The following is a 23,467-nucleotide window of genomic DNA, read 5'->3' on the forward strand; positions in this document are numbered from 1 at the left end:
CTCCCTCTCCCTGCCACTCTTCTTTCCCCACCAACCTGTCTCCCTCTCCCTGCCACTCTTCTTTCCCCACCAACCTGTCTCCCTCTCCCTGCCACTCTTCTTTCCCCACCAACCCGTCTTCCTTGATCCATGTTTCCAAACTAAATCATTCCGAAGCCATCTTCTTTTGTCTGTTTGGTAACGAGACTAAAAACAGGACACTTGGGTAGGCGTTCAGCTGAAATTGCAATCAGCTGTGTTTGGAATAATTACATTTTCTGCTGAGATTTTCTATGTTTCAATCTGGTTACTGCAGAAATGCACGACATTTGCAATCATTCTGTTTTGAATGTGTTTTTAACAGTTTTGTGTTTGCATTTGAAAACATGTGCTGCAAATATATAGTTTTGCAGGTGGTGGAGTGTGAATGAGAAAAGAGTCCATGGATTTCAGGGGGAATGTGGTCATTGAATGCATTTTGTGTGAAAGCAATGAAAAATGATTCATAGTTTGGTACACATACACTTCTGTTTCGCTGACTGTGTGAAGAGTTTTGATAATGTGACTTCAGTTTTGACTAATGCATGTTAGCAATTGAAAAAAACTGTAAGGTATCTTTACTTTTACTCAAGTATGACGATTGGATACTTTTTCCACCACTGCACCTTACACACACGTACATGGTTCCTTTCCCATTTCTCCCGCCGCCTCCCTCTCTCTTTGCCTTTGTTCCCCTTCTGGCTCTCTTCAAGGCTTTCATGGGGTTAATTCAGTTGTCAATTCAGAAAGTGAATACAAGTCAATTATTAAAAGAAATGATCATATACATATACACCAATCAATGTATGTATGTATTGCTGTAGCATAGTAGCTTCGTACCATCCTGATCTGGCGAGGTTAGTGGCGTAGTGGGATGCAGAGTCAGTGTGGTAGTGCGGCAGGTTGAACCCAGGACACCAAAACACTCAGAGACAGAATAGAACGGCAGCATGTAAAAGCTGGAGCTGTATGTGTCATCTCTTATTCAGCACCAGAGCAGAGTAGCACTACCGGAGCCTACCATACAGGGCCTGGGGAGAGCAGCACACAGAGACATGATGAATAAGATTAGCTCAAACAGTACATCAGGCAAACGCTGAGAAAGCCTTCCCTCCTTCCTGATTGCAGTGCTAGATAGGACTCCGAGAGCATCATCTAGTTGTATCTAAGATCTGTGTGTGTGTGTGTGTGTGTGTGTGTGTGTGTGTGTGTGTGTGTGTGTGTGTGTGTGTGTGTGTGTGTGTGTGTGTGTGTGTGTGTGTGTGTGTGTGTGTGTGTGTGTGTGTGTGTGTGTGTGTGTGTGTGTGTGTGTGTGTGTGTGTGTGTGTGTGTGTGTGTGTGTGTGTGAGAGACCTGGGTTTAAATACTATTTCAAATATGCCAATTACTTTCACATATAGTACATTCGAAATAAGTATTCAGATATATTTTATTTGAAAAAACAAGTACTTTAATAGTTTAATGTATTTGGAAATACACTTAAAAAGTATTTGAGATTATTCAAATACACTCTTATGCATTTAACCCCGGTGTTTGAAAATAGTTTTTGAAATATGTAATTGAAGACACTCCAAGACAATTTTTTTTTTTACAAATAATCACTCAAATACTGAAATAAAAGTACTTGTTTTGGGCTGTGTATTTGAAAATTCTGAAATACACAGAATACTTAAATGCAGAGAGCAAGAGAGGTAGAGAGAGGGAGAGAAAGACAGCCTGTTTAGATGTAAGTTGGATATGAACAGGTTTGAAACTAGGTCAGATATTTTCTCTGTTTCTCTCTAGAAATAAATGGTTTAGTGCAGACTGTAAAGTTGTCTTGCAGTGGAAAGGGAATTACTGTCAGGATGGGGTTGCACTGGTGCCTGGACTGTATTGTATAATAGGTTATTAGCACTGCATGTAATCATTTCTAACAACAGTGTATGCATGCATGTGTGTGTCTGCAGGTGTGTGCAGCTGGGATCTATGGGTCTGTGTGTGTCCACTTCTTCATAATCAAATCAAATCAAATTGATTTATATAGCCCTTCGTACATCAGCTGATATCTCAAAGTGCTGTACAGAAACCCAGCCTAAAACCCCAAACAGCAAGCAATGCAGGTGTAGAAGCACGGTGGCTAGGAAAAACTCCCTAGAAAGGCCAAAACCTAGGAAGAAACCTAGAGAGGAACCAGGCTATGTGAGGTGGCCAGTCCTCTTCTGGCTGTGCCGGGTGGAGATTATAACAGAACATGGCCAAGATGTTCAAATGTTCATAAATGACCAGCATGGTCAAATAATAATAATTGTCAACTATAACAGAATAGACTTCCTGTCCTGCAGGTATTTTGTTTTCTATGACAAAGAACCATCAGAGAGTTGGCCACATTCCATAGTGTTAGATGGGTTAGAATGGGGTTAAAGCAGTCAGAGGGTAAATCAAACATCTGACCCAGCCGTGGATAAGAGATAACAAAGGCTACAGGGAACTACAGGGAGAAAGATGACACCACATAACCAGGGTTGAGTTTCATCATCTTCGACAATGTTCAGACTGCCATTGAGATGATTTCCCCAGGCATTGACTGTCTCAGGAAGTTTCTATTGTACGAGTCTGTTAAACTATGTGAGAGTGTCCTACTAGCACTATAACAACCCAGTATGTTACTGTGAGATCCATCCTCATTCCCATTGATTAGAGCCCTGGGAAACTGTGTATGTGTGTGTGTGTGTGTGTGTGTGTGTGTGTGTGTGTGTGTGTGTGTGTGTGTGTGTGTGTGTGTGTGTGTGTGTGTGTGTGTGTGTGTGTGTGTGTGTGTGTGTGTGTGTGTGTGTGTGTGTGTGTGTGTGTGTGTGTGTGTGTGTGTGTGTGTGTGTGTGTGAGAATGTGTCGGGTCACTTTCAGCCTCTGTACACGAGAGGAGTCATTGGTCCTCAGTGCTGCTCGAGGGGTTGCGGGTCGGCTGGGACAAGCAATATAGTGGATCCCCATAGAAGCAGGCATGAAGGACCCCGATCTCCAATCTCTCTCTCTGTTCACCTACTCTCATCTCCCCTTGCTGCCTTTTCTCCTTTAACTTCCCTTGCTCCCTCCTCTACTACCCTCTCTCTCTGCTCATACCTCCTTTCCCCTGTCCCCTCCTCTTCTCTTCCCCTGTCCCCTCCTCTCCTCTTCCCCTATCCCCTCCTCTTTCCCTGTCCCCTGCTCTCCTCTCCTCTTCCCTTCTTTCATCTTCCCCTGTCCTCTCCTTTTTCCCTCCTCTCGTGTGTCCTTGGGCTGGGCTGAGAATTCCCTCCACATGGTGTAAAGCTGGTAAACACATACAGGAGCAAGGCAGACCACATACACTCACTGAATGGTCACAATAAACACACACACATCTGTGCGTGTCAAAGCTGAGTTTTTCGTATTGGAGGTTGTTGCATTGCCCTGCAGTTTGGCTGAATATGGACCTAGAATATAGATACTGTGGGCAGGAGGAGCCAAACTGTTGTTGCAAAGTGAACTGTCTGGATTACATGTGTTTGGGCTCACAATGTTCACCAGAACAACCCAATTAGTAAAACAGAGCATGAAGTCAACATTACACACTGTGCACACAGAACACACACTTCATTGGTTGAAATGACTGGAAATCTTACATACAGTAACAGACTTTTAATAGATAAAGACAATGTTATTAGACATTTATTAATTGTATGTAAATAAAGTAAAGATAATGAAATCCATCCATGGGTTGAGCTGTTGGACCCATGGTGCTGATAAGAGTGGTTGCCTATCAACTGCATCCAGGGGTGGGCCAGCTATGTCTGAAGTCCTCCCTGCCAAGGCACAGTGCTGCTGTGAAACCCTGGTTGGCCCACCCCTAGATGCAGTTGCTAGGCAACCACTCTTATCAGCACCATGGGTCCAAGTGCAGCACTGCTGTTGTCTTCTCCTCTCCTCTCTCATCTTATTCTTATTATCTCTCTCCTCTCGTTCTCTACTTAAGCTAATCACATTTGAAGATATGATATCATTTTGTGAGTATTAGAAACCCCAGAAGCTGATAGTTATGAGTGGTGTAAGCTGTTGTAATTCTAATTTATACTTTTGTCTTTAAAATAAATTTAAAAAAACAGGTCACTCAAATGTTTCTAACCTACGTTTGCACCATTTTCTAGGCCACCACACTCAATGTCCTGAATGCAAGGTATTTGTCAGATTAACACATGATGCTGTTTCTCCAGACATTCCAGGCATGTGCAGCACACAGACAAGACCCTGGCAACAGCTTCTGTTGAGAAAGGTAGAAGAACGTTAGCCTCCTGATTGAGTACTGGGGACAACTGAGGGTTATGCTACTGTTAAAAAGTATGTTACTACGGCAAATGAGAGAGCTATTCATGCATTCCATGTTGAAGAATAAATAGTTTGACTCACTGCTAATGGCTGGTTGGATTGAGAGGTGAGGCAGAAAAAAGCTCTGTACCGGATCGCGCGCGCCACGCTTCATGGAAGAGCACTTCCGTCCGCGCGCACGTCAGCAGGTGCAGAGAGCAGTGGGGGTCTCGCGGCTTCATCATCCCTGCATCGAAATTACGCCGGCATATAACAATTTTACATCAATATAACATTCTCAGAAAATGGTAGCAAAACAAAGGATCCGTATGGCAAACGAAAAGCACAGCAAAAACATCACGCAGAGAGGCAACGTTGCAAAGACCCTGGTGAGGCGAAGCTTTTCTTCATGCTGTGTGTTCATCATCAGACGAAAGGAGATGCAAGCATGATGACACCGATTCAGTTAATCATCACTGAGAATAGCATGATTTCAATAATGTGACCCATCCATTTCATAATGATAAATTATTGATTGTGTAGGCCTATCTGATGTTATTGTTTAAAAAAAATCCATTTCATAATGATAAATTATTGATTGTGTAGGCCTATCTGATGTTATTGTTTAAAAAAAAACGCATGTTGTAGCCTGATTCATTTCAAACCATTCTGATCAATCACACGACACATACAAGCCGCAATTAATGAGTTTTCAAGCCCTTCTCCATTCATTGTACTTCATGGGCCGTTGGTTGGGTGGTTTATCAATACTGATGGCTGTATGTTATATAATGGTCGATTATCTTGAATCGGCGGTTTGCCACAGGGTTTACAGCCCGGTATTCTCCCAATCAATAATTAATGAGAGATCAATGCCACGTAGATAAAGATCGAGATTGTCGATAAGGATGGTGTCATCATCTGGTTGAACAGTCCATATAGAAGGCTTGAGGTTGTTGATGAACTCTATGGTCCATCTGTATCCTGACCGGGTCACAAATACACGCACCGTTTTGTATTGCTATGCTTGTAGGGACCATAGAATTCCCACCCAAAATCCGGTTTTCCCTAACCCTAAATCTAACCCCAAATCTAACCTTAGCCCTAAACCTAACCGTAACCCCTAACCTTAACCCCTAAGCCTAAAATAGCATTTTTCCTTGTGGGGACAGGCAAAATGTCCCCACTTGTCTGAATTGTCCTTGTTTTACTATTCTTGTGAGGACTTCTGGTACCCACAAGGATAGTTAAAGAAAAACACATACACAGATATTATAGGACAGGTAGTGATAATTATGTAACTCTGGAATGTAGGATTCACTTCCTCATGGGGATTGGTTACACTGGCCTGTATTAGTTTAAATAGTGTACATTAAACACTTCCTCATGGGGATTGGTTACACTGGCCTGTATTAGTTTAAATAGTGTACATTAAACACTTCCTCATGGGGATTGGTTACACTGGCCTGTATTCGTTTAAATAGTGTACATTAAACACTTCCTCATGGGGATTGGTTACACTGGCCTGTATTAGTTTAAATAGTGTACATTAAACACTTCCTCATGGGGATTGGTTACACTGGCCTGTATTAGTTTAAATAGTGTACATTAAACACTTCCTCATGGGGATTGGTTACACTGGCCTGTATTAGTTTAAATAGTGTACATTAAACACTTCCTCATGGGGATTGGTTACACTGGCCTGTATTAGTTTAAATAGTGTACATTAAACACTTCCTCATGGGGATTGGTTACACTGGCCTGTATTAGTTTAAATAGTGTACATTAAACACTTCCTCATGGGGATTGGTTACACTGGCCTGTATTAGTTTAAATAGTGTACATTAAACACTTCCTCATGGGGATTGGTTACACTGGCCTGTATTAGTTTAAATAGTGTACATTAAACACTTCCTCATGGGGATTGGTTACACTGGCCTGTATTAGTTTAAATAGTGTACATTAAACACTTGTATAATTGTGCTGTAATAGCCTTAGGGAAATGGGAGGTGTTCATAATTTATTAAATTATCATAACTGCTGAATATAATGTTATAGTATTTGTTATAGTATTCCCAATTTATCCAAAGTCTAACAGATTCCTTTTCATGGCAGGCTGACTTGTTCTCTTGGTGTTCCTTAAGATGTTGGTTTTTCTTCGGACAACCTTGAATTACGAAACTATACCAGAAATCTTTACATGCCTTCAACATGACTGCATTGTGCAAGGTGACACTGAATGGAATAGGTCACTGTGGAATAGAGATTGTTTTCATTGTTTGTATTGGAATAAAGGAATACTTGGGGTTTGCGCTGTACATTCTAGATAGCTATTGTGTCATCCACAATAATACCGTACCACAATCAGAAAGCACATGGGTGCTATCCAACTGTGTTATGACATCACCCACACCAGACCACATCTTGTGGTTGTGATGGTTTATGATGGTGATTCTCATGCTGCTGGTCTAGACAGCGAGGCAGGCTGAGGGTTTCCAGAGACATATTGTATATCATGTGTTTTTACATCAGTGGTTTGATTTCCACTCCTGTTTTCCATAAGAACTAGATGTGTTCATAGCTGAGTCTGAGGGGCTACATGCTAACTCTGCAGAACTCAGTTTATTATTAGATCCAGTCTATTCTGGTGTAACTGGGTACAAAACAGCCACACCGTGATGAGGACAAGGTTTAAATCAGTCAGACTGAGTCTGGACTAACATGGCTTAAAACAGTCAGACTGAGCCTAGACTAACATGGTTTAAAACAGTCAGACAGAGCCTAGACTAACATGGTTTAAAACAGTCAGACTGAGCCTGGACTAACATGGTTTGAAACAGTCAGACTGAGCCTGGACTAACATGGTTTAAAACAGTCAGACTGAGCCTGGACTAACATGGTTTAAAACAGTCAGACTGAGCCTGGACTAACATGGTTTAAAACAGTCAGACTGAGCCTGGACTAACATGGTTTAAAACAGTCAGACTGAGCCTGGACTAACATGGTTTGAAACAGTCAGACTGAGCCTGGACTAACATGGTTTAAAACAGTCAGACTGAGCCTGGACTAACATGGTTTAAAACAGTCAGACTGAGCCTGGACTAACATGGTTTAAAACAGTCAGACTGAGCCTGGACTAACATGGTTTAAAACAGTCAGACTGAGCCTGGACTAACATGGTTTAAAACAGTCAGACTGAGCCTGGACTAACATGGTTTAAAACAGTCAGACTGAGCCTGGACTAACATGGTTTGAAATGTGTCCTATTCAGCATGTTGTTGATGTCGGCCTAAAGGTCATAACACTGTATGAAACTTCATCCAATGGATGTTTGTTCAACCTGCTTAGTCTTCCTCCACCAAGCGGTGTCCTGTAGTCGCATATTCTGCACAGTTTTGACCACCCTTGAACAACAACTGTCTGACCTTGACTGTCATACTAACTCTGATTTTACATCCGACCTTATGTCCGGTGTATGTGGCCAGCCAGAGGAGGATGCCTCTCAAGATTTACTCCTTCTACAGTGGAGGTTTCCTGGCCATTGTTACACTAAACTTGCTCACTGGGGTTTCAGGCCCTATCAGGTCCTAAAATGACAATCTCTAAAACTAAAATAGTTAACTAGCGGAAGAACACCGATAACAACTGTTTTATTCAGAAGGATCATGAAGTTTCCAAAGGGGTCCTAAGACATGACATAATTAGTGACATTAAGATGACATTTGACCTGTACAGTATGTCTCAGTGGTTGAACATTGTTGTTGTTTTCTCTCCCCACTCCCTCTCAGCGACCTCAGGAAGAGAAGTACCCCGTGGGGCCGTGGCTCCTGGCTCTGTTCGTCTTCGTCGTCTGTGGATCTGGTAAGGTGCAAACATCCAGTGTTCAACATTCTGTTTCTCATTAGCCTTGATATTACTCACCTAGGGAACATTGGTTAACCACAGAACTAAACCAATTTTAGTTTCACTTCAGTTTTCTGCTCAATTATTTTGCTTAACTGGATGTTGTCTTGTGTAACAACAGCCACTTTCTCTCTAAGCCATCTTTCAGATCATCCAGAGCATCAGGATGGGAATGTGATCCAGAGGTCCCACAGACTCTCCCCTCTCTCCCCACACCCGCTCATCAGACCTGAGGCTGCTCGCCACACTACATACCTCCCTAACACCTCCAGGAGGCCTGGAGGTCCGGACAGCTCTGTGTCCATCAGGGAAGGCCTGAGGGATGAGTGGACCACCCCCCTTCCCCCCTCGATTTTCTCGATCACATGTTTACAGAGTTCCAGGCCGTGGAGATGAGAGCTTTTCTACTGACAGTCTAAACCACAACCAATGGCTGGCTCAATCTCGTACAGAGTGTTTTACACCTGCTCATATGTGTGAGTGTGAGACTGTGAGTGAATGTGTATGTGTGTGCAGTCAATGATGTGACTGGCTGCTGTGCAATACTGCTGTGTTTCTATATACACTCACCGGACAGTTTATTAGGTACACCACCTTGTTCACAAAAATGGATCGCTCCTATTGACAGTGACCATGGCTTGCTATATAAAGCAGGCAGACAGGAATCTAGACATTCAGTTACTGTTCAATTGAACGTTAGAATGCGCAAAACAATTGACCTAAGCGACTTTAAGCGAGGTATGATCGTGGATGCCAGGCGTGCCGGATCAAGTATTTCAAATGGCCGCCCTCCTGGGCTTTTCTTGCATGACAGTGTCTAGGGTTTACAGAGAATGGTGCGACAAACAAGAATCATCCAGTCAGTGTTGGTGAAAACAGCTAGTTGATGAGGGAGGTTGTAGGAGAATGGCACAAATTGTACAAGCTAACAGGCAGGCCACAAACAGACAAATAATGGCACAGTATAACAGTGGTGTGAAGAACGGCATCACGGAACACACAACTCCTCGATCCTTGTCACGGATGGGCTATTGCAGCAGATGACCAAACTGGGTTCCACTCCTATCAGCTAAAAACATTAAGAAACGTCTCCAGTGGACATGCGATCACCAACACTGAACAATTGAGGAGTGGAAAAACATTGTCTGGAACATGACAGCGAGTTCAGTTTACTTGAGTATCCTGCGCAGTCCCCAGACCTCAACCCAATAGAGCATATTTTGGATGAGATGGAACGGGGTTCCGACCCAGTACTAGATGGAAGTACTTAATAAATGGGCCGGTGAGTGTATATCTGTGTTGTGTGAGAACCTTTTTCAAATAAATGTGACTCATTTGGGATATGTCTGTTTGTCTGCTTTCAGTTCCACTTTGGCTGCTTCGATCCCAGCGCATGTTGTGCAGATTCAGCTTGCTAATAGTGTGGTTCATTTGGGGCTTCCTGGTGTGTATGTGTGTGTACATGCATATGTGAGTGTTATATAACTTAGCACTAAAGAACCACGGCTTCATGGAATGTTAGGTGTCTTAATGTTTAAATTCCAGGTGCTAAACCGTCACGACTATTTACCAGGATTCTGTCTCCAACATACCTGTATGACACCAGGATTATGTCATGTCCTTTCTCCAACATACCTGTATGACACCAGGGTTATGTCATGTCCTTTCTCCAACATACCTGTATGACACCAGGGTTATGTCATGTCCTTTCTCCAACATACCTGTATGACACCAGGGTTATGTCATGTCCTTTCTCCAACATACCTGTATGACACCAGGGTTATGTCATGTCCTTTCTCCAACATACCTGTATGACACCAGGGTTATGTCATGTCCTTTCTCCAACATACCTGTATGACACCAGGGTTATGTCATGTCCTTTCTCCAACATACCTGTATGACACCAGGGTTATGTCATGTCCTTTCTCCAACATACCTGTATGACACCAGGGTTATGTCATGTCCTTTCTCCAACATATCTGTATGACACCAGGGTTATGTCATGTCCTTTCTCCAACATACCTGTATGACACCAGGGTTATGTCATGTCCTTTCTCCAACATGCCTGTATGACACCAGGGTTATGTCATGTCCTTTCTCCAACATACCCGTATGACACCAGGGTTACGTCTTCTTACTCAGCCTCTCAAACTTATGTCTCCCGAAACCATCCTTCTTCAAGGCAGATGGCAGCTTATCGTCATTTGAACGGAATGCTGTTCACACATTTATCCAGTGTGGTGAGTTGTGGAGTTATACAATCACTGTTTGTTCACTTGAAGTAATGGGCCAGAGCAAGGTGCTGTTCCTGTTCAATTGGAGTGATTTGTGGACCATGTAATCTATGCAGCTGTTAAGGCCGACCCTGGAGAAAAGCAGAGAAAAAGCTTAACCTACAGCTTGCGGTATACAGGCAGTGCTCTGTTGCTCTGTTTCATATGTTCTCTTTTCAGTGTACAGTAGGATGATGTGGCCCTAGACACTAAACTAAGGTTAGTTTTACATTTCCCCTCCATAATGGTTAAGGTTGAGACTAAGGTTAAACTGCTGCCTACTTCTGCTGATAGCCCTGGCACAGCAGTGTTGAAGTATGGTAGAGTATGAGGACAGTGAGAGACTCTGCTATAAGTAATCAGCAGGCACACAGGTCGGATTGTTACAACAGTAACCCACAGCTGAACACCATGAGGTCAATACTCGGCCTGGCATTTATTTTAATTTGACCTTTAAAAGTCAGTTAATAAGAACAAATTCTTATTTTCAATGACGGCCTAGGAACAGTGGGTTAACTGCCTGTTCAGGGGCAGAACGACAGATTTGTACCTTGTCAGTTCGGGGGTTTGAACTTGCAACCTTCCGGTTACTAGTCCAACACTAACCACTAGGCTACACTGCTGCCCCGCCCCTGTCTCGGGGAGATGGAGAACACTGCCTGTCCCTTTCCTACACAGATCCCTCTGTGTGTGCATTTCCTATCCCATATAAACATGTTTTCCCTGAAACATAGGACATAACATAACCTAGCCATGGCAATATGTGTCAAAGCTCATCCAGCAGTGCTGCTATAACATGCCTCCAATCCTACAAGTCCTAACCCTGGTGTCATACAGGTATGTTGGAGAAAGGACATGCTGAACTGGCTGCATGCCAATAGCCTACGTGACTAGAAAAAAGGTGGAGGAGACTACCATTGGACCACAGGGGAGAGAAAAAATGTCAATCAGGAACCAGGTGCTGGTTTGTCATTTACATAAACATGTGGTATCCATACAACCACTAGGCCAAGGAGGACCACCAGTTCATCCACAACACCTCAACTTTTGTTCACTTGGCAGGTCAGCACTAAGTAAGAAGTTGATGTTAAATGGCCTACAGGTTAAGGTTAATTATTTAAACTACAGAAGTAAATGAAGACTAAATTAAACATGAAGAGGCATGAACAAGTTGATTATTCCTTTAACATTTTATTGAAAGTTGTGAAGTGAAACTGTCAAGTGCAATTGTGTTAAGTATGTTTACAATACCTCATCTGGTTTGAGGAAACATGCACGGAACATGAGCATACAACTTATACATAGAATGCAAAAAATCCATTTCAGTTCATCTTTCTGATATTCAGAGTAACGTGTTTATGTTTAAGAGCTGATCATCCAGAAGTACTTTACCGTCAAAAAATGAAAACAAAATAAATTTACTTCAAATAATTTCAAGTGAACGATGGTTTACAGTAGGCGTTAATGTTGCAGCCGAAGATATGGATACTGGATATTTGCCAGTTAAATAACCTCCACAGCTCTACTGTCCTGAATTACAGCATTAAAAAGACAGCACATATCTTCAGACCAGCCCATTACTAGGCCTAGATCACTCACCATTTGTACTTCACCTAAATAGCATCTGTCTTCTCTCCTTATGTCACTATATTACACAGTACTTACACTAAATATACAGAAATATACACAATGTAGAAAGCTCATCAACTCCTTTTTGAAAATGCAGCTTAGCCAAACATCTCAGCCCCTGTGCTCCTTTACATGAGAAGAGAAGCCGCAATGAGGTTTAACAGGGCGCAAGGCTGAGGGGTTCAAATTAAAATAAGAATGTCATAATTATCATCTCTTTTAATAAGCAAGTGTTGGCTACTATACTCCATTCAATCCCAGTTTAAATGATGACGTCCATGGAAATGTTGTTGTGTTCTCCCTTCAGATCTCCTCCCCCTCACTCACCAAATGCCAGATGGGGACTATCACACCATGATAATCCTCTGATTTTTCACATTGTCACCATGAGAGGTGCTCCATTCTCGGTCTGTCTCTCTGTAGCACGCAAGCAGAAGAGAATCGCTGTATTTATTTACATTATCAGGATTCAGCAAAGCATGGCCGTTACTATCTCCCTCCATCATCGTTACCACTGAAGTCGACATCACTTGAAATTCATTGACACAGGCACAGTAACTAAGTCATGTCTACTTTCTTGTTGGTTTTGTTTTTCTTAGTCAGACAATCTTGTTCTCCCTCTCTCCTAAGTCCATGAATTTTTTGGCAATGTTCATTCTCCTATAACAGCCCCTTTCCCTCCTCTCCTAGGCAGATTGTCTTTGATAGTGTTTTTAATAGTCTTGAAACGATGACACCACCCGTCACCGCTCTCAAAGTTAAATATGTGCAAATTCTTGTCTTAACAGCGCAGCCCCGTGCAATGAAGGCCTGGTTGTTCTGCAGCGTTAGAACAGGAGTCTGTCTGAGGACTGTCAAGTCAGTCGGGCCCTGGTTGGTTGATAGACTTCCTCATCTACCCCTCTCCGGGGGTAGGAGGTGATGCTACGCAGAGGGTCCAGAGTTGTGTGATGGTTGGGTCGGGGGTAGGGTTGGTGCCTGGGCTGGAGGCTGTGTGGAGGTGGGAGGGGAGCCTGTCTGGGTCTGGGCCTGGAACTGAGCCATCTGTTCTGGGCTGGCCAGGGTCTTCAGAAGGCTGTTCTCCTGCTCAAGCTGGGAGTTCCTCTCAATCAGCTCCTTGATCTGCTCCTTCAGAACCTCCACCTCCTCCCTCACTGCGTACATCAGGTGGCTCTTCACCAGGTCCTAAAGGGACAGAGAGATGAACAAACAGAACAGACTTGTGTCTAGTTTTTTTAACATGACAATTAAAAATATCATATGAAAGAAGACAAAGACAGTGTTTTGCATAGCATTTCACCCCTACCTACAAAAGACCTCGACTAACCACACATTGACTCGGTATCGGTATCCCCTGTAAATAGCCTCTATAGTTATTTTATTGTGTTACTTTTTATTTTATTTCTTACTTTAGTTAATTTCGTAAATATTTTTTTTAACCTTTTTCTTGAACTGCACTGAACAAACAGAACAAACTTAAAATAGTTTTGTATGTAATTTCAAATCAAACTTGATTTGTCACATGCGTGCTGAATACAACATGTGTAGTTGTGTAGTTAAGGGCTTGTAAGGAAGCATTTCCCAGTAAGGTCTACACATGTTGTATTCAGCACGCATGTGACAAATCAAGTTTGTTTTGAAATTACATACAAAACTATTTTAAGTTTGTTGTTTTGTTATTTTTTTTTATGTCCACAAATATACCGGTTGAAAATTAGCCGGCACTTTTACTAAAACTTTGATTAATGTGCACTGTCCCTGTAAAAATAAAATAAACTCAACATTATAGTCTTGATGCAATCATAATAATGTATGCATATCATTACTACGGCTCTTTCTGTGGGAATTACTATTACTATGTAATACATGTTAATTATTGGAGCTAGCTTCTGTTTGTTTTAATATAAGAAGTGGGTCTGATCTTAAACACACAACCTGTGAGCATATGGATTAAATCAAGACAAAGATTCTGTAGATTCTGGGACAAATATTTCCAGGGTCTAAATCTCCCCTTCCTCTAAAGCCTGGACCGGACTCAACGTCACCAAACAGACAAAATGGCCGGCCCACATACACGTTTTAGCCAATCAGAGCCTGAGATATTTATATCTTATATCCAGGCGTCAAATATTTTCTGTTTGCCTAGCAACAAAGGCAAGCACAGTATGGCGCGAGTGAGAGAACGTCCTTAGCGGGAAGGGATCCAGAGACAATAAAACACTAGAATGCTGAGGAAATGAAAATAAAATCCTGCACGCACGCCCATCTCGTTCACCCTGTGTCAACGTGTCTATTGAAATAAATGGTAGCTTCAGGTAGAAATCGAAACAGTGTTTTACAGAAGTGGATAGTACACATTACATAAATGTACATATGGCCCATGTGCTACCATGGTAATCTGGATTCGACTTTGCGTGATAACAAACCTGGCTAACGTCTAGGCCCCCATAAATACACTTTGGCAAACTAAATATGACATTGACGCCAAGGCGCATAATAACACCATATGCTGCAACATTGTTGCCAGAGCATCAAGCTATTATCGATCTATGTAACAGCGCCAAATTAAATGGGTTACAAAGTAACGTGCAAATCGAAAGTGATTCGAGGTTTTTCAAATCCAGTAGCGTTTAGAAAGAATCAGCAAAAGGCTGTATGTTGCATGACTTCCCAGTTCTCGCTGGTTACGTGGTTATGTAATCCATTCATTGCGCTAACTGAAGCAGCCTTTTCTTTTAACTGACCTTTCTTCGAATGTATTCTTCGAAATAAGTTATATTCGCATGTGATTTGTGTAGTATAGTTTGCAGATAAAGCGAGTTTTCGATTGCAACTTACCATAGCCTGTTCAATTTTGTTGTCTATGGCCACCACACTGGCTCCTGACGAACTGAAAGAATGAAAAGAAAAGAAGTCTTTAAACACTGCATCGGTAAGAATGAATGAAAGCAACTGTCGATGTTGCAGGTCTAACACCAGTCATTTCAATACAATGAAATACAGTATAAATATCCTTATACAGGTGACATCACTTCGACTGAAGACCATTCTAGAGCCAAGTGTTCAGGGTGTATTGAATAGACCGCAGACTATTCCTCTCAAATGCCACAAAAGAAGCCGTACATGTTCTATTACTGCCATCAATGTAAATCAACTAAGGGGGTTAGCTACAGCATTTCCTGGGCCAGCAATAAGCAAAGCCATCCTAGTAATGCCCCATCACGACAAGTGCATTTTCTCTCACTGAGCCCAATCAAAATGGCAGCCTCAGCATTAACGTCAAACAAAGGCATTTGGCTATACTTTTATTTTAATAATCAAGTTCTCTATAATACATAGACTAAGTGTTGTATGATCAGTGTATAAAGCAGCGCTTCTTTCGGAATACAGAAATAATATTAGCTGCCAGCAATAGGCATCCTCCTTGCAGCACAATGTCATCGTAAAATAGATTTACCTATTGTCGAGCCTGACAGGTGAACTATCCGTGCTCAGTAACGAAGATAAAAACGAGATAGAAAAATTCCTTAACTGGCAAACACCGAGATCCATCGCCACTGTTGTATAGTACGGACTATTCATGCTATATCACAGATATAAACCAAGCTTTAAGCAACGAAAAACTCCTCTCTCGACGATTATCGTGTATCACAAATCACATTCTCTAGTTCCGTGGTACGGAGAGGCGTTAGCAGGCACTTTATGTCCCTTCAGAAAAGCCTCGTATCCCGGGAAGCTTGAACATCTATCTACCGCTGCAGCACAAAGAATCTCCAAGGTCAGCTCATCTCCGCTCGGCTGAAAATCTGCAGCCCGGGGACATTTGCATAATGCATCTAAGAAAAACAGCGCTCCGATGCACCCGATTGGTGGAGGGATACTAATATTTGCATAATCTATGTAGAAAACGCCCCTACCTGCGGCTCAGCTGATTTCATTTTCATAAATTATTTAGAGGATGCACCCTCTGCCGAAACTGGGAAAAACCGGATGAGATGGTGAGGAACACTACAGTACTTCAAAGACACAAAGAAGGGACATGTTTACTTGTCGAATAATCAGGCTACCAAGAAATGTCCGAATACCAGGAATTATACACAAGAAATTGACAAATGAAAAATGATGTATTTGGTACATTTACAACTACCAAAATGACTAAACACGATGAAAGTGTATATTATGAACAAAAACGAATCAATCATTCACACAGTAGAAAATAACCTTCAAGATCGTTGTGGATCCAAAAACAACTGAACATATCTGAATTGTATACAAGTTCTGCACGTCAACATACCGCCCCCTGGCGGTTACTATGAGCACAGCCCCACACAAGGATAACAACACTCCTGTCCACACAGGGTTTACTCAAACCATTTAAGAATACCCAATTACAACAAGTAAACAAATGCATTCAGAACTCTTCCAGCACGTTTTGTATATGTGCCAGGGACACAGGCCCTTCAAATCATAGATGAGCCAGACACTAACCAAATTCACTTGAAATGCTCCTTGCACCATGTCTCTATTTTAGATAGATGCATTTGCTAATTTTATTAGTGCTCCAAAAATTAAAACTGTTGTGTGTCAGTCCCCCCCCCCAAAAATAGCTTTAGAAACACAACAGACCTATTGACTGTAAGCAAAAAACTAAGGAGTGGGTAAGTGAATTGACAGGCAAGATGGATAATAACATGTACTTGTTTTGTTAATGGCCTCATGAAAATAATGTTAGAAAAATCAAAATCAGAGACTGTAGACCAAACCTCCGAGTACCCTCCGCCGGTATTTGATATATTCCAGAACTAGCACAGCTGATTCAAATGGTCACCTAATCATCAAGCCCCTCATTAGTTAAATCAGCTGAGGAGAGGTTTGGGAAACACTGCTGTAGACTATCCATCCAGAGTCCTTGACTTGTCTACACTAAGTCAGACATGTACCTGCCCTGTGCCCAACACACCTTACGACAACCATTACTGGAGATATTGGTCTTTTTCTACTCATGCCACGATGGCAAAACAAGATAAAATGACCACCCATTCTATCAAAGACAGCACAAACACACCATCAGACCCAAAGCACGGATTCAACTGATCACTTCCTCATATTTACAGACTCAGAAACTATAGGCTAGTGCCTGGTGGGGTGGCTTCTCCCTGACCCAAAGCTACACCTCTGAAATAAGAGCTGTAAGAACCTTTAGATGTTTTGATTCTGAGGTAGGAGATACAACAATACTGAATGAATACTTATTTTAACTTAATATAATGCATCAATAAAATCAATTTAGCTTCAAATAAATAATGAAACATGTTCAATTCGGTTTAAATAATGCAAAAACAAAAGTGTTGGAGAAGTAAAAGTGCAATATGTACCATGTAAGAAATCTAACATTTAAGTTACTTGCTCAGAACATGAGACTATATGAAAGCTGGTGGTTCCTTTTAACATGAGTCTTCAATATTCCCAGGTAAGAAGTTTTAGGTTGTAGTTATTATAGGACTATTTCTCTCTATACCATTTGTATTTCATATACCTTTTGGATGTTCTTATAGGCACTTTAGTATTGCCAGTGTAACAGTATAGCTTCCGTCCCTCTCCTCGCCCCAACCTGGGCTCAAACCAGGAACACATTGACAACAGCCACCCTCGAAGCAGCACTACCCATGCAGAGCGAGGGGAACAATTACTCCAAGTCTCAGAGCGAGCGATGTTTGAAACGCTATTAGCGCGCACCCCGCTAACTAGCTAGTCATTTCACATCGGTTACACCAGCCTAATCTCTAGAGTTGGCCTTTAAGTCATAAACAGCGCAATGCTTGAAGCACAGCAAAGAGCTGTTGGCAAAACGCTCGAAAGTACTGTTTGAGTTCATGCTTACGAGCCTGCGGCTGCCTACCACCACCCAGTCAGACCGCTCTATCAAATCATAGTCTTAATTATAACATAATAACACAAAGAAATACGAGCCTTAGGTCATTAATATGGTCGAATCCCGGAAACTATCATCTCGAAAACAAGTTTTCCAGTGAAATACGGAACCGTTACGTATTTTATCTAACGGGTGGCATCCATAAGTCTAAATATTCCTGTTACATTGCACAACCTTCAATGTTAGGTCATAATTATGTAAAATTCTGGCAAATTAGGCGGCCCAAACTGTTGCATATACCCTGACTCTCCGTGCAATGAACGCAAGAGAAGTGACACAATTTCACCTGGGTAATATTTCCTGCTAACCTGGATTTCTTTTAACTAAACATGCAGGTTTAAAAATACGATTTTAAGAAAGGCATTGATGTTTATGGTTAGGCACACATTGGAGCAAGGACAGTCCTTTTTCGCAAATACGCACCGTATCGATTATATGCAATGCAGGACACGCTAGATAAACTAGTAATATCATCAAACATGTGTAGTTAACTAGTGATTATGATTGATTGTTTTTATAAGATAAGTTTAATGGTAGCTAGCAACTTACCTTGGCTTACTGCATTCGCGTAAGAGGCAGGCTCCTCATGGAGTGCAATCTGAGGCAGGTGGTTAGAGCATTGGACTAGTTAACTGTAAGGTTGCAAGATTGAATCCCCGAGCCGACAAGGTAAAGATCTGTCGTTCTGCCCCTGAACAAGGCAGTTAACCCACCGTTCCTAGGCAATCATTGAAAATAAGAATGTGTTCTTAACTGACTTGCCAAGTTAAATAAAGGTGTTACATTTATTTTAATATTATTATTATTTTTAGATCAGCCAAATCGGCATCCAAAAATACCGTTTTCAGATTGTTATGAAAACTTGAAAATCAGCCATAATTAAATCGGCCATTCCGATTAATCGGTCGACCTTTAGTCTGAACTACACCAAACTATAGCTTGAAATCAAAGAAATATACTTTCTCTTGTTATACAACTTCAGTACTTGGATGTACAGAATGCTCATGGACACATGCCTTGCTTGTCACGGAAGACACCGTAAAGGCCTAAAGGTTGTCTTTTATGGTGATCCATCTACAGTAACTGTCAGTAAAATGGCCTAGAGTTAGACAACAAAAAAACAGCTCTGTTCATTTGCGTAAAAGTTTTGGCTGAGAAAATTATTTAGTAAACTCCACATACACACACAAGCGCAGGCTTGCCTCAGGGAGCTAGAATCTGAATATGGACTTGACGTTCCAAGGGAGAGGATTGCACAGTCTCCCTTTGAGGACTTCTGAACAACAAGTCCCTAAAGTAGGCCTAAAGCTACGAGAGCATTGTTTATTTCATAAGACAGGGCCTAGTGAGGGTTTAATTCTTGTTGAAATACAGAACATTAACCATAGAGATCCTAGTTTCTATATTAATTTTAATGCAAACCAAACCATAACACGACAAGGATGTGGATGAGCATCCTAGTTGGCCTACTATGTGCAGCAGACAAAGCCTTCACACATACAGGGGATTGAGTGTTGCCGTCTCAGTACTTCTTGGGGAAGAATAGAAACAGTGTGGAACACTCATCCACATATGCAAGACATCATATACACACAGATCTCAAACACACCCTAAACACAACTAAAAAACAGACAAAAAAACACTTCACACAACTCGACCCGTCCCACATCTTACATTCCACAAAGTCACATACGACAGAAATCTGACCCCCCGTTGTGTACAGGCTGTGTGCTAAGCTGGGGTGATTTATGCAAGTTCCCTCTTTTACACATACTACCTGGGAGGAAAGGAGGGAGAGAGGATGGCTGGGATACCTGGGAGGAAGGGTGGGATAAAGGGACGGAGAGGGTGGCCACTGTTGAAGAATGTCTTAATCCTGCCAGCAGGGTGCAGGGATTAATACCAAACAGAGACACAGAGTTAGAGACACACACTAGAGCCTTACACACAAATAAAAACAAATTCTTATTTACAATGACAGCCTAACCCGGATGCTGGGCCAATTGTGCGCCTCCCTATGGGACTCCCAATTACGGCCGGTTGTGATACAGCCTGGAATCGAACCAGGGTCTGTAGTGACGGCTCTAGCACTGAGATGCAGTGCCATAGACCGCTGCGCCATTTGGGAGCGCATTTACGATAAACACAAAATAGGCTACTACATAGTCATTAAGGCCACCCTTTCATCCAGTTATTCACAGATCTATCAGTCATAGGAAAGGTGTCCGTCTTTACACACAATTCACAGAAAGTTATCTAGTTCTGCAGAAGTTGGCTTGGTGTTAGTCTGAGGTTCAAACATAGTACTGAGCACTGGGTCCATCCAACAGTAACAGTGAATTAAAGGTCGACCGATAATGATTTTTCAACGCCGATACCGATTATTGGAGGACCAGAAAAGCCGATACCGATTAATCGGCCGAATTTTGATGCTGTATTTGTAATAATGACAATTACAATAATACTGAATGAACACTTATTTTAACTTAATATAATACATCAATAAAATCAATTTAGCCTCAAGTAAATAATGAAACAATTTGGTTTAAATAATGCAAAAACAAAAAAAGTGTTGGAGAAGAAAGTAAAAGTGTAATATGTGCTATGTAGGAAAGCTAACGTTTCAGTTCCTTGCTCAGAACATGAGAACATATGAAAGCTTTTGGTTCCTTTTAACATTCCCGGGTAAGAAGTTTTAGGTTGTAGATATTATAGGAATTATAGGACTATTTTCCTCTATACCATTTGTATTTCATTAACCTTTGACTATTGGATGTTCTTATAGGCACACTTTAGTATTGCCAGTGTAACAGTATAGCTTCCATCCCTCTCCTCACACCTCTCTGGGATCGAACCAGCAACACAACGACAACAGCCACCACCGAAGCAGCGTTACCCATGCAGAGCAAGGGGTACAACTACTAGAAGGCTCAGAGCGAGTGACGTTTGAAACGCTATTAGCGCGCGCTAACTGGCTAGCCATTTTACTTTGGTTACACCAGCCTCATCTCGGGAGTTGATAGGCTTGAAGTCAAACAGCGCAATGCTTGGCGCACAACGAAGAGCTGCTGGCAAAACGCACGAAAGTGCTGTTTGAATGAATGTTTACGCGCCTGCTTCTGCCTACCACCGCTCAGTCAGATACTTAGATACTTGTATGCTCAGTCAGATTATATGCAACGCCGGACACGCTAAATATCTAGTAATATCATCAACCATGTAGTTAACTAGTGATTATGATTGATTGTTTTTTTTATAAAGAAGTTTAATGCTAGCAACTTTTCTTGGCTTACTGCCTTTGCGTAACAGGCAGTCTCCTTGTGGAGTGCAACGAGAGAGAGGCGGGTCGTTATTGCTTTGGACAAGTTAACTAAGGTTGCAAGATTGGATCTCCCGAGCTGACAAGGTGAAAATCTGTCGTTCTGCCCCTGAACAAGGCAGTTAACCCACCGTTCCTAGGCCGTCATTGAAAATAAGAACGTGTTCTTAACTGACTTGCCTAGTTAAATAAAAGGTATTAAAAATAAATCAAAATCGGCAAATCTGCACCCAAAAATACAGATTTCCGATTGTTATGAAAGCATTAAATCGGCCATTCTGATTAAATCGGTCGACCTCTACAGTGAATATACACAGGGTACAAACATTAGGAACACCTTGCTAATATTGAGTTGCACACCCTTTTGCCCTCAGACTGGCCTCAATTTGTTAGGGCATGGACTCTACAAGGTGTCGAAAGCATTCCATAGGGATGCTGGCCCATATTGAGTCCAATGCTTCCCACAGTTGTGTCAAGTTGGCTGGATGTCCTTTGGGTGGTGGACCATTCAATCAAATGCAGCAGATGTCACAAAGTGCTATATAGAAACCCATCCTAAAATCCCCAACAGCAAGCAATGCAGATGTAGAAGCACAGTGGCTAGGAAAAAAACTCCCTGGAAAGGCAGGAACCTAGGAAGAAACCTAGAGAGGAGCCAGGCTCTGACTGTGCAGGGTGGAGATTTATAACAGTACATGGCCATTAAGGACAGATTTTTCTAATAGATGACCAGCAAGGGCAAATAATAATCACAGTTGTTGTAGAGGATGCAACAGGTCAAACATCAGGAGTAAATGGCAGCATTCAGAAATGGCAGGTGTGGTAGAGTGTTGAAAACAGCATTCTGATACACACAGGAAACTGTTGAAATTGAAAAACGCAGCAGCGTTGCAGTTCTTGACACTCAAACCAGTGCGCCTGGCACATACTACCACACCTCGTTCAAAGGCACTTAAATCTCTTGTCTTACCCAATCACCCTCTGAATGGCGCACATACACAATACATGTCTCAATTGTCTAATTCTTCATTAACCTGTCTCCTCCCCTTCAATTACACTGATTGAAGTGGATTTAACAGGTGACAACAATAAGTGATCATAGGTTGACCAGGTGAAAGCTATGTCATGGAAAGAGCAGGTGTTCCTAATGTTTTCTACACTTCCTGTCCTCTTTGCCTGGAGGTGTCTTTAACCCAAATAAAGACCCAAATATACACCTGGGAAGCGCACGACCTAACCTCAGTCTACCTAAACACACACAACACTGACACTGCGACCAAAGCTACTTAGTCCTGAGCTATACTGGGCTCCATTCATAAAGTACCCAGGGGCATACTGGGACAGGCTTTCAGGAAGCTGCGCTTAACCAATGTTCTGTACCTTCTCAGTGTCACTGATCTGTATGTACGCAGCCAATGACAAGCAGCATATAGCCGAGGTCAGAGGTCACTATCTGGCATAATGGAAAGGTTGAAAGCACAGTATTTTCCAACCCCAGAAGTGATTTATCAACCCCACCCTTAACCCAAACCCTAAATAAAAACAAATTCTAATAAAAAAGATAAGCAGTTGACATACATGGGCCATTCTGGCTCGGACCCAGGTATTTGAGCACCAATTCTGACAATACTGCTTCTTTTGTCCATTCAATATGTGATTTACTGACAAGCAGTTTATGGGATGGAGTATGGGCTCAATAGGTAGATGTAGAAGTTCCCTAAACACAGATCTAAGATAAGCTCTATTAAAAGCTCCATGTAGTCTAACATTTTGACCACTATGTAGCTGGGCCTTTAGTGCCATATGGCTGCATATTGCATAGTTAGGTTGGAGACCTACTGAAGTCAGTGATTCTCTGATCCCAATCCCACACTAATATCAGGAAAAACACTCACCAACATCATGCATGCACCAACCACATACTAACCAATGCCATGCAATCAGCATGCAACCTCCACACAACCATCACAACTAAACTGACAAATGAAGTGACACTTTAAACCAGTGGTTCCAAAACATTATTTTTTGACTGGAACTCATGAAACTTACTCTTGAAAGTTGTAATAGTAGAACGCACAAGGTGCAATTTCT

At 42.0% G+C, this 23,467-nt stretch overlaps 2 protein-coding genes and 1 long non-coding RNA gene across 6 annotated transcripts in view; 1 reads left to right on the forward strand and 2 right to left on the reverse strand.

Annotated features, from left to right (window-relative positions):
• Nucleotides 1-3,642: 3,642 nt before the first annotated feature.
• LOC112239966 lies at nt 3,643-4,560 on the reverse strand. The gene is made up of 2 exons (XR_002951941.2): nt 4,423-4,560; nt 3,643-4,276 (listed from the first exon to the last, which is right to left on the reverse strand). It is a non-coding gene; the product is annotated as an uncharacterized LOC112239966 (long non-coding RNA).
• A 12-nt stretch (nt 4,561-4,572) lies between these two features.
• LOC112239954 (stress-associated endoplasmic reticulum protein family member 2) lies at nt 4,573-10,997 on the forward strand. The gene is made up of 3 exons (XM_024408334.2): nt 4,573-4,709; nt 8,109-8,181; nt 8,361-10,997. The coding sequence occupies exons 1-3, from the start codon at nt 4,626-4,628 to the stop codon at nt 8,399-8,401; spliced, it is 198 nt and encodes a 65-aa protein (XP_024264102.1). The 5' UTR covers nt 4,573-4,625; the 3' UTR covers nt 8,402-10,997.
• Nucleotides 10,998-11,667: 670 nt separating this feature from the next.
• Nucleotides 11,668-23,467, reverse strand: part of LOC112239970 (TSC22 domain family, member 1) — a 68,487-nt gene continuing 56,687 nt past the window's right edge. For 3 of the 4 annotated variants that reach the window (XM_042319740.1, XM_024408350.2, XM_024408367.2), the window contains 2 exons: nt 14,964-15,015; nt 11,668-13,310 (listed from right to left, as the gene is read on the reverse strand). In XM_042319740.1, the coding sequence (XP_042175674.1) occupies nt 13,050-13,310; nt 14,964-15,015 (313 nt within the window). In that variant the 3' untranslated portion in view covers nt 11,668-13,049. Of the gene's footprint in view, nt 13,311-14,963; nt 15,016-15,582; nt 16,295-23,467 lie in introns of those variants that run through there. The other variant, XM_024408359.2, reaches the window with a different exon arrangement.

This window comes from Oncorhynchus tshawytscha, linkage group LG03 (genome assembly GCF_018296145.1).
Source record: "Oncorhynchus tshawytscha isolate Ot180627B linkage group LG03, Otsh_v2.0, whole genome shotgun sequence".
NCBI lineage: Eukaryota > Metazoa > Chordata > Actinopteri > Salmoniformes > Salmonidae > Oncorhynchus > Oncorhynchus tshawytscha.